This window comes from Eleutherodactylus coqui, chromosome 6 (genome assembly GCF_035609145.1).
Source record: "Eleutherodactylus coqui strain aEleCoq1 chromosome 6, aEleCoq1.hap1, whole genome shotgun sequence".
Lineage (NCBI taxonomy): Eukaryota > Metazoa > Chordata > Amphibia > Anura > Eleutherodactylidae > Eleutherodactylus > Eleutherodactylus coqui.
The window spans coordinates 172,847,841-172,859,591 of NC_089842.1; the positions used below are offsets into that span (position 1 = coordinate 172,847,841).

At 41.6% G+C, this 11,751-nt stretch overlaps 1 protein-coding gene across 2 annotated transcripts in view; it reads left to right on the forward strand.

The window, feature by feature from the left end:
- The window catches only part of RTN1 (reticulon 1), a 204,474-nt gene extending 192,723 nt beyond the window's left edge, over nucleotides 1-11,751 (forward strand). For both annotated transcript variants that reach the window (XM_066608217.1, XM_066608218.1), the window contains 6 exons: nucleotides 1,506-1,713; nucleotides 3,532-3,670; nucleotides 5,902-5,971; nucleotides 9,565-9,611; nucleotides 9,687-9,745; nucleotides 10,942-11,751. In XM_066608217.1, the coding sequence (XP_066464314.1) occupies nucleotides 1,506-1,713; nucleotides 3,532-3,670; nucleotides 5,902-5,971; nucleotides 9,565-9,611; nucleotides 9,687-9,745; nucleotides 10,942-10,981 (563 nt within the window). In that variant the 3' untranslated portion in view covers nucleotides 10,982-11,751. The remainder of the gene's footprint in view (nucleotides 1-1,505; nucleotides 1,714-3,531; nucleotides 3,671-5,901; nucleotides 5,972-9,564; nucleotides 9,612-9,686; nucleotides 9,746-10,941) is intronic.

Consider the following 11,751-nt stretch of genomic DNA (forward strand, 5'->3'; position numbering starts at 1 on the left):
TAATCCGTCCGCGGGAAACGCAGTACACGCTTTCCATAGCGTTGCTATGGAAAGCGCAGCTCCCCTGTCCACAAGCGGAGAATCATAGCAATTTTCCGGTCGCGGGCGGCAAATCGCAGCATGCTGCGAATTGCCGCGATTCTCCACGGTCAGCCTATCTATCCGCCACGGGATACCGCAACGCTCGTGGACAGGCAGCCTAAGAGATAGCTTATTGGAAGTGCTCTCTCTCCTCACATAATCCTTGCTATGAAGTCAAGGAGTCAAATGCTTTAACAGTGGTAGCAACCACCAGTGTCAAAGGTAGGTGTAAGAGGCTTGATTAGGGTGTTTTACATGGGTTTTTTGAGCCAAACCGAAAAGTGGATCCAGCAGGATGGAGAAGTAGAAGTCCTTTCATTATATTTCCTATTCCTTTTTTTCCCACCTCCTGCTTTGGTTCAGAAAACTGCATGATAACCTACCATAAAAAGCTGTATGTGAAACTACCCTTAAAGGGGTTGTCTCAAGACAAATAGACAAGGGACAAAAGTTTTAAAAGTTCCTGTAGTGATCTAGAAAGTTTAGAAGAGAGTAGAGAGTGTAGTGTAAATAACTAAGTTGGCTTTACAGAACAGTAGTTTAAAGCCATTCCTGGATCTAGTCCTCAAGGAGAGGTGTTTCTTTTACTGAAAGCTGTATACTACAAGGCCGTGGTGAGAATTTCACATCAGCAGTCTAGAATTACGTCTCCAGGGCCGTGGTGAAAACCACATAATCAGTACGAAGCAGAAGGGTAACAGGCACTAAAGCCATCATCATCAGGTCTAGACTCTGACTTGGATTGTACAGCTTTGTGCCTTTATCTTTTGGATGTTGAATTGACAAGCTTCTGAGTTTAGTAAATGTGAGTTGAACTGTTTCACCGGTTTCTTTGTCTCTCTTTTATTGGGGTATGCACTACACTTCATCATACCAGGAAGCAGAGACCATACCTTTACCATCACCCCCATATATCACTATAGCTGTTTGTAGAGTGACTCGCGTATCAGCCACCGTAAGACTAAACACCATTCACCCAACCCAACTCTCCCCCCCCCCCCACACTCCCCACCGCAACTTTTCGCTCACCCTCGGCGCCCCCGAATCTTTTCTCTCGATTAGGCAGTTACTCGAAAAAAGCGATGCTCGATCGAGTAATTGCTCTAAACGAGCACGTTCGCTCATCCCTAATGGCCTTGTTGTGTTTGTTTGCCATGTGTATGTGGAGGGGGCTGGAATTACCTAAAAATGGAAAGGAGTTTTTAAGGGGCTGGTGGAGACATAACAATTCTTACCTTTCATGTTGCGTACATTTGTTTGTTAAAAGCGGGCTACTTGATGAGATGGCAGGATGATTAACTACATGCAAAACACGTCTGTATACTAGTCGTCCGCATATTTTTATAGCATGATGCATAACTATTGATTTTATGTAGTCTGCGTATTTTGTATCACCGATCTAATTTTATGTTCTTTTTCTACAGCTATAGACTTATTATACTGGAGAGATGTGAAGCAAACTGGGATTGTCTTTGGAAGTGTCCTTTTGATGCTTTTCTCATTGACTCAATTCAGCGTGGTCAGTGTCATCGCCTACCTAGCACTTGCTGCCCTCTCAGCCACAATCAGCTTCAGAATCTACAAGTCAGTTTTACAGGCTGTACAGAAAACTGATGAAGGACATCCATTTAAGTAAGTGGTTTCTTACCAAACTGCTAAGTCTATTGCATGTCCTACTAAATGGTGAAGAAAATAGTATTGGGAAGAGCCATGGCCAAGCACACTAGTGGGACAGACTTTATACTGGCATATTCTCCGCCATTCAATGATAATACAATATTCACAATATAAGGGCAGACTAGATGGAACATGTGGTTTTTTCTGCCGTCAATTTTCTGTTTCAATGACCAGTAAAAATTCATACCACTTATTGTTGGTGTACTGAATCCTGTTTTTTTTCTAGCGCCAGAAGTCAGTTAGAGCGCTGAAATGCACGCTGGTCTAAATCACTTGCAAACCTGTCAAATATAAAACCTTGATTCAAGCAAATGCCAAAAAACCCTTGAACAGTAAAAGGCCCATCTTCTGTCCTGGGGCCGAAGTTTCTAATAAATCTATTCAGAAATATTTGCTTTAAGGGAACCTGTCATTGAGTTCATACTCCCTGAACCACAGGCCAGATAGGCTAGATATGCCCATTGCCCCTGTGTATGTTTTATATTAAAATGCTGCATAAAAGGCGGTATGTGCCGGCTTCTTCCCGCCTGCAGCATGTAGATTGACAGCGCTCTCCCCGCCTGCAGCCTGCATGCTGCAGGTGGGGAGAAGCTGGCGCGGTATACCGCTTATGCTCAATAGCACCATTACAAGTCAAACTTCAAAATGTGTTCATTCTGAAGTGCTGTATCATATCAGAATAACACATACAAGGGGGTAATGGGCATACCTGCCCCGGGTTCATGCTGCCCGTGGTTCTGGCAGTATGAACCAAGTGACAGGTTCCCTTTTAGTGGCAGTTTAGCTATTTCTTTATGCTTTCTTTAATTAGAACATCAAGCAAATGGGCATGACATGTGAAGGGCACTTGTATATTACTCATGCCTTTCACCTAAGTAATCTAAAGGATCCTGGGTGAAGTCCTGATCGTCAGAGTCAATGATCATTATTTACCAACCTAAACTAGAGAAATAAGCATAGTTTTTTTCCTGACAAAAAAGGAAGAAAAGCTGACAAATATCCTGCATTAACAAAGGTGTTTAGATAAATTAAAGAGGTTGCCCACTTTGGACAACCCTTTTTTATTGGAAGGGTCACCAGATGATACACCACTGGTGAAACCCCCAGCATTCAGCTGTAATCTGTGGAGGAACCAGGCAGCAAGTGTTCAGTCCCACTGCAATGCCACCATACGGGTAAAGAAGTATTTCACCTTAACCACTGAAATCACTGGGCTGACCATTTAATGCACAAATTTGTTGGGCTCTCCCGTGTGAGGGGTACTTTGGAGCAGCATTCTGCTTTGACTACTAAGTGCGAAATCAAGTCATCCAGTTCCAGATGGTTTGACATTTGGTAGCATTAACCAAGCACGGAGGGGGCCCCAGTTTAATCTGCTACAAGGTCCCCTTATCATTATGTATGCCCCTGGTGGAGAGTCAGAGAAATTGCAACAAGGATCTCACTCTGTTTCTGATCTTTATCTGGCATGTAAAATAAAATTATCCATTAATCCATGTACTGTGCGGGATAATAAGAGAGTCTTAATTTTTAAATAAACAGCTCCACTCTTGTCCATGGGCTGGTATTGCAGCATATCATATCTGTTGATCCTCTTTACATCTGAAATGGTGTGCCATTCAGAAAGGACTTTTTGATGTTAAAATATGATGTGTATCCAATAAAAGACCAACAAGTGTGTATTTCTGTTTTTTAATATACCAACCAACTTTGTCATCGTAATGTTATGAGTTCTACCTAACGTTAATGAAAATGGTACTTGGTATTTTGCAGAAACTACTTGGATATTGAGATCTCCCTTTCTCAAGAACAGATCCAGAAGTACACAGACTGCCTTCAAGTGTACACAAACAGCATAGTCAGAGAGCTCAGGAGACTTTTCCTAGTACAAGATCTTGTGGATTCATTGAAGGTATAAGGGCTATAACTCTTATAAGTCTTTTTCTTCCATTACATTGATATCATATGCTGACCAAGTCATGACACGATGCCAGGTTTGCCCAATAAGCATACAATGAGCTCTAATCATTAATATTTTTCATTCCACTTACTGAGGTTGGATTAATGAAGAAATTAATTCAGTCATTTATTTATTAATGCATTGATAGCATAACCAAGGACCTGACAATGGCTTTTCAATGTCAATTCAAAGTTTAAAATTGCTAATTTTTTAAAAAGTTCTGTAGATTTAGAATTCTTTTTTTAAAAAAAGGGCAAAACTTATCAACCAAAATTGACCATTAACAAAAAGTACAATGCTTCATGAAAAAACATTCCTAGAATCACTAGCATGAGGGTGCATTCACACGACCGTATATCGACCGGGTTTTCACGCCCAGCCGATATACGGCATCTCTCTCTGGAGGGGGAGGAGGCTGGAAGAGCCGGGAGCAGTGCTCTGAGCTCCTGCGCCCTCTCTGCCTCCTCTCCACCCCCCTGCACTATTTTCAATGAGGAGAGGTGGGATGGGGGTGGAGCTAATTCCCAGAACTTAGCCCCGCCCCCATTCTCCCGCCTTATTAGCCATTTCAATTAGTGCGTTTGCCACGCACAAATGAACATGCTTTGTGGGCACAAAAAGTACTGTAAAATGTTCCGATGCACACGCGAAAAAATTATTCATTTCACAGATACGCAGCATTCAGGCGCACGCAAATACACATAAGCCCATGTGAAACTGGCTTAAAAGTGGCACATTTGAAAAATGGGGCGTGATCAGGATGGCCAAAACTGGCTGCAGGCGGAAGGGGTTAAATACCTACCCTTTTAATCATCTACAGTATCAAGAAGACATACCCAAATTATTAGGGCGGTCGCTCTGCTCTCGATGATCCCAGGTCCAATTTTCTTTATATAAAAACTGTTTTAGACACTATGATCCACAATTGTTTAGACTGATTCTTAAGATTCTTATGCCAGTCAAAAATAAATAAATTTGAAGCACATTTTCTGGCTTTACTTTTAATAAATCTGTTGACCTCACTAGTTTTCTTGACATTTGCAAGTTTTGTCAAGTGAAGCAAAAAAAACTGAATTTTTTTGTTCAAGTTTATGATTTGTGATAACTTTTTGTACAATTTACATTGAAAGCTGGTGAAAGCTACTTAACATATGCGGGCCTTCCACTTTAACAAAGTGGGCCAAAGGCGTATCTAAGGTCTGTGTCACTCAAATGTATTTGCACTTGAAAATTTTGTGCACGCAATACGTAGAAAATATATCTGATTATTTTCAATGGGTTCGTTCACAAGTGGGTATTTTGCATGCATAATTGTGTTGTGCAAAATTAAATGTAGCATGTTCTATTTTTCTGCACATTTGTGCAGAAAAGAATGCATCTTGATCTCATTAAAGTAACTGGCCATTTCAATGGTTAAGCGCACCTGGCGTTGTGTATCTGTGTGCGCAATTGAGTTTTTTACTGTACTTTTTGAGCATGCAAAAAGTACAGTAAAAAACAGTTTTGCACACAAATACACAACACCCTATGCTCAAAGACAAGATGCAGATATGCATACACTCGTGTGACATAGGTCTGACCAAGCCATATGACACCATGTGAATTATTCCAGTATAAGGGGAAATGGAACAATACCTCTACAGCGCCACCTATTGGAAGGGCGCATTCCTCCAAGTCAGTGTTAACAAGCTTTGTAACAATGACTGGGAATTGTGAGCCAAAGTCAGAATACCATACATAGACAGCTGTTTTGGGGGTGATTGCCCCTCATCAGTGTGCAACAGATTTCTGGCTTGTCTAGTGAGAGGCCTATAGATGTGGGTCAGTAAGGGTATAACCTCTCTTTGTGGATAGCACCTAGAAGGTGTGAGGAGCCTTTTAAGGCTGTATAAGTCTCCTCACACCTTCTAGAATGATCTCCATAAGGAGAAAAGATATCCTTCCTGACTCCAGTATTAGGTGGATGGCAATGTATTACCCATCCTTTAGTTAAGGAGGGTAGAAGAAACAGGATATGGGACATACTAGACGGAACAGTCTGGGCAGGACACTGCGTGGAAGAGCACACAGATCCTTTTTTAATGTCTTTGAAGCCATTTGTCATTCACCGATACTGTAGATGGAGCCCAAAATGTGTTACATGGATTCAGCCTGATAATATATTTGCTTTTTTCCTTTCCTAGTTTGCTGTACTAATGTGGCTGCTGACATATGTGGGAGCTCTGTTCAATGGACTTACACTCCTCATCATGGGTAAGGAAAACTACTGTAATAATTTTTTAAGGCTGCATTCGTATGTTGCTTATTTGCTGCAGATTTTGGTTCACATTTGCACCAGACTTTAAAAAAAATATTAAAATTGAAGGGATAAAATCTGCTGCAGATCTGCCACAAAATCTGCCCCAAAAGCCACAGCAAATCGGCTACGTGTGAACCCACCCTCTACTATTTGTTTCTAATAATACATTTATGCATGTAGATTGTATATATTATCTTTATATGTATAGAAAATATCAAATAAGACTCAGTTGGCACTTGTGTTTTTTCTGTGCCCTCATTTTTACAGAAAGACAATGAGAAATGCCATATTTAATGTCTCTGTTGCATTCAGTGGGATTGTCCAGAAGTGATCATTTGTCTTCAGCCTTTGTTGAGTCAAGTTTCCAATGTTTTTGTAGGCAGAATAGAGTAGTATGATACACTTTATTACACAGTGAAAACCTAGAAACCCATCAGATGCCACTAAGAATTTGTTTCAGTAAAAAATTCTTTCTCTTGGTGACTGACAGGTCATCAATAAATGATTGGCAGGGATCAGCCACTCAGATCCTCACCGATCAGCTGATTCCTGGAGTCGTTGTCACTGCGGTCAGCGCATGAAACTGAAAGCTGTTGCCCAGGTTGGTACCATTGGGAGCTGAGCCTGCAGTAACAACCTGGGCCAGTGTGCTATGGTCAGTACTTTCTAATTCCTGCACTGAGTACAGTGACAGCAACCCAGAAATCAGCTGATTGATAGGGATCCGAGCAGCAGGTCCCCACCAATCATCTACTGATGACTTGTTGGACATCAACAGCAAAAAATAAAATAGTTCCAGAATACCTCTTTTAAGGGAACCTGTCAGTGGATTTATGCCGCCATACCTATTAAGAAAAAAAGTATATGCCACATCCCAATGGACAGCCCTTTTAGGTTAGCCAAAAGTATCAGAACAGCAAGTTGTATGAAAACTTTCTCCGATACTTTATTTTTTATTAGGATCTGTTCATTTCTAACTCAAGGCATCAGTTTCTGATGGTGTCATGATGAAGTTTTTTTTAAAGGGAACTTGTCAGAAGACTCATGCTGCCCTAACCACAGGCAGCATGAAACAGCATCAGGCTCCCTCATTACAAAGAACCATGGGGGATATTGAAAAAAGGACAGTTTACACCAGTTTTCTTGTGCAAAAGATTCTCGAACAAGGGCTGCTGGTGCAAAAATCTTGCAACTTTTTGGTCTTTTGCAATGACTTTGCCACTTTCAGGGAAAGTAGGTGGGGTTTGTCTGAAGGGGGCATGGCCACACCAGACCGACAAATTTGTGTATAAATTATGCCAGAAATCTACGCCTAGTTGGGAGCAGGCATACATTTCTGTCAAGACACATATAGTCGCCTGAAAGGTATCTAATACATGAAGAGGCATGCGCTTCTTCATGTATTAAGTGCACTGTGCGCTGGGGAAAATTATACTAAATCCAGGCAAGAAATGCTAGGCTTTAGTAAATTCCCTTTATGTTTTACTCTGAAACACTGTGGAATTTCAGAGAAAGCAGTTTTAGAAAGATTGACAGGGCTCTACTTGTACACAAATAGGGCTAGACGTGTCAGTCAAATGGAACAAGATAGGAGGAAGCCTGAAAGGACCCACACAGTGGATAGTTCTCTCCATGCCCGACTCTTTTTAAAACTATGGGGGATTTATTAATGGCTTTATGACATTTTTCTGGTGTAGAAAAGTTGCAAATTATGGCATACATGACATTTACTCAATAGTTTGTGACTTTGTGACCGTTATGCACCTAACGACAGGGTTTGGTGGGAGGGAAGGGGCCTTCTGCAGATTGATAGATAAGATAGATTAAATAATGATAGACCCATGGAATCACATTTTCTTACAAAGTCAAACAATGTGTTTATCATACAGGAGCAAATGTTACTGAAATAATTAATTATCAAAAACAGCACCCTGCATTTTATGGCCATAATAATAACCAATAAGAACTTAGTTACATATTGGGGGGATTTATCTTCAGAGGAATATTTTATGCTTTTTTCCCCTTTGATACATTTGTCACATCTTTAGGGTGCATTCAGACCACCGTATATCGGCTTGGTTTTCAGGCCAGCCCATATACGATGTCCTCGTCTGCGTGGGGGGGGGGGGGAGGATGGAAGAGCCAGGAGCAAGAACTGAGCTCCCGCCCCTTCTCTGCCTCCTCTCGACCCCCTCTGCACTATTTGCAATGAAAGGAGGTGGGACGGGGGAGGGGTTAATCTCCGAGAATTAGCCCCACCCCTGCCCCGCCTCTCCTCATTGAAAATAGTGCAGGGGGGTGGAGAGGAGGCAGAGAGGGGGCGGGAGCTCAGAGCACTGCTCCCAGCTCTTCCAGCCTCTTCCCATAGTAGCATGCAGGAAGTCAGATTGCAATATGACAGAGCCAAATGTTCAGTGCAGACTAATGTGCAGCCACTCAACTCAACCCAAGATTGGGGGAGGGGTGACTGCAGACAATATAGTCTGCACATATGAACTGATACCAAGGATTGCATCCCCCAATCTTGAGTTGTGTTTAGTCCCTGCACATGAGTCTGCACTGAACATTTAGCTCCCTCATATTGCAATCTGGCTGTCTGCATGCTATTGGGGGATGTGGTGATTGGGCTGCCCTGCAATTGGGTGACGCATATTTGGCTTTTTTAGTAACCCAATATACTGTTATGTATGCGCTGCCATAATAAAACTAGTGTTAGCTTTAGCTTTTTCCAAAGTGTCTCCTTTGTGAAGATATCGGCCAATACGTTTCTCCCACACTGTATGCTAATGAGCCCCGGACTGTCTGATCAGCTTTTCTGCAAAAAACCACCCCGTTTCTTGCCGAGTGGCGTCTTCAGCTCTTCCCGCTGGAGAAACTTGTTGGCCAATATCTTTGCATAGGAGTCACTTTGGCAAAAGATAAAGGTAACACTGTGTTCCTTATGACAGCGCATAAAAGTATATTGGGTTAATAGGCAGATTTAGATGACAGACTTCCTTTAGGCTGCATCTTTAGGTGCAGATTGCCGAAATATTCTGTTCATGTGAACGCACCCTAAGAGATAAAGTCAATGTGGCCACTGCTCTTCGTTGAGCCTGCAGTCATCTCAACCTACATTTTAATGGCTCTTCCATCCTCCCCCCCCCCCTGCAGAGAGGGACGCCGTATATCGGTTGGGCGTGAAAACCCAGCCGATATACGGTGGTCTGAATGCACCCTTAAAGATATTTAGAGATGTTGAGTTACTTTTTATGCCACTGAGAAACACATTTTTCAACTTTTTAAAAAGTTGCTATTCTTGACTCTTGTCTAAAAACCTCACTCCACTCAAATCTTTTCTAGAAACTTTTGAAAAGCGGAGTGAAAGGCGTTAGATCTTTTCTTTTTGGCACAAATCAGTAGTATAAATTTTTCCAAACGGACTTGCACCAAAAAAAGGCACAACTTACTCCAGAATTCTGGTGCAAGATGAGTAATGAATGTGCCTTATTGTTCCATGTTTTTTCTTTAGACTGATATATTTGTATTTTTTCTATTCATTGTTTAGCTGTGGTGTCAATGTTCTCTCTCCCAGCCGTATATGACAAGTATCAGGTAAGAACTGTTTTGAGTTCATAGTATCTAATGGCAACTATGACTAAATAATAACTTGAAAATGTCCTTTTTTAGGCACAGATTGACCAGTATTTGGGACTGGTGAGGACAAACATGAACACAATTGTGGCAAAGTAAGTTGATATGATATTACAATTGCCTTTTTTATGTAAAAAAACACCAATTTGGGAAACATTTGCCCACTGAGCTCTATGAGCTCTATCAGCATTTTTATTTTGGAAGATTTTCCTTCCATACAGTATACATTGACAGTGCACTGCAGTGTTCATTGTCTATTCAGTATTGAATTCAATGCCAGCTTTGCCTGCAGTACCAAAATGAGCCATTGCAATACAGACCGCTCTATCCACTTCCAATGCTGTCCGCAATGACAACGTGCCAGAGATCAGATGATCAATAACAATTCTGAGTGGAAGACCAGCACTGGTCAACTATTTATGACCTATCCTGAGGATAGGTAAGCAATAGCAAAAGTCCATCAAAGTCCTGGACACCCTCTGAAACTCAAAATTGTGGTCAGAAACTCTATTCCTATGCCGGCAGATATGTAGCTATAAAGGATACAGAGATAACAGTCACCTTGTCCCTTGTATTTAAAGGGGGTCCAAAGACAACTCTGCCACATAGGAAGACAGCAGTATTATAAATGGTACATGCTATGGAGCTCTGTTATAGATTTCTGCATTGGGGCCCAGGAGTTTAGATTTACACCTTTGGGTGCCATTTATGCTAGATGACGATAAGGGGAGGCTCCTCACCACTAAATGAGCCCTCCTATCTGCCGGTCATCAGCATTTAGCTGGAATGTGTAAAATGCTAAAGGACTCAGTACTAGAGATGAGTGAGTATACTCGCTAAGGCACATTACTCGAGCGAGTAGTACCTTAGCCGAGTATCTCCCCGCTCGTCTCTAAAGATTCGGGGGCCAGCGTGGGTGACAGGTGAGTTGCAGCCCCCTCCGTTCCTCCCCGCTCTCCCCCGCCGCCGGCCCCCGAATCTTTAGAGACGAGTGGGGAGATACTCGGCTAAGGCACTACTCGCTCAAGTAATGTGCCTTAGAGAGTATACTCGCTCATCTCTACTCAGTACCAATACTCTACTTTTGGCATGCGATTCCTCTAGGTCAGTGGTCTCCAATCTGTGGCTCTCCAGCTGTTGTCAAAGTACAACTCCCAGTTGTCCGTAGTTGGGAGCCACAGATTAGAGAACACTGAGGTTTGAGTTTGCCATTTTTACGACCTCCTAAAAGTGCATTTTAAACAGTGTGTATATGAACTAAAAATGTGTTTTACTATTTGTCTCTTTGCAGAATTCAAGCTAAAATTCCTGGTGCAAAGCAGAAGGAATAAGTAGTCCATCTAGTCCAGTCAATTCTTGGTAAATTGTGGAGTCTAATGTGGAAACAGCTGTGTTCTACACTTTACTTACAGATTTATTGCACCATTCTCTTTCAACACTCTGTGTTTATCGAAACATCCAAAAAAAAAAATCTAGGAGCAGCCGTTCTGAAGCTGCTTCTATGCTATTAGAATACTTGCAATCAGCCGTGTCAAGCACTAAAGTATAGTGAAGAGATACAAAAAGTGTACTAGATGTGTTTCTTTTTTGTGTTGCTTAAAAGTGCATGATGTTGGAAGCCTAAGTAAAATATGATTTTTTTAATTTCTTATTTATTATTATTTTTAGTGTTTTTTCTGCTATTCTTGGCAGCGCTTCTATAACTTAATGTGACGTGCGGCTAGGGCTTCATGCTTAGGGCATTGATGCAATAGAACAGATTTGCTTCATTGTCTCTGGGCCCGCTGGTTGGAGTTATTTCAATTATATAAATATATATATATACGTAGAACTGTAGACTAATGTTTCGTGTTTTCCAGCACAAGTGAAATCAGTGTGCGGTACTTCTCTCCGTTTTTGTATGAATTCAACTTGCAGTACTCCTGTTGTAAGGGATCGGGATAACAGATTTACATGTACGGTAGACAGGTCCAGCTCGTTCGGTTTATTACGATTTGTAATCCATTCTCTGTAGTTCCTAGCGGACTTATGGACTCTGAATATTTGCACTTATTATGTACTTGACACTGAATGCATAAATAAAATGTCACTAAATGTATAA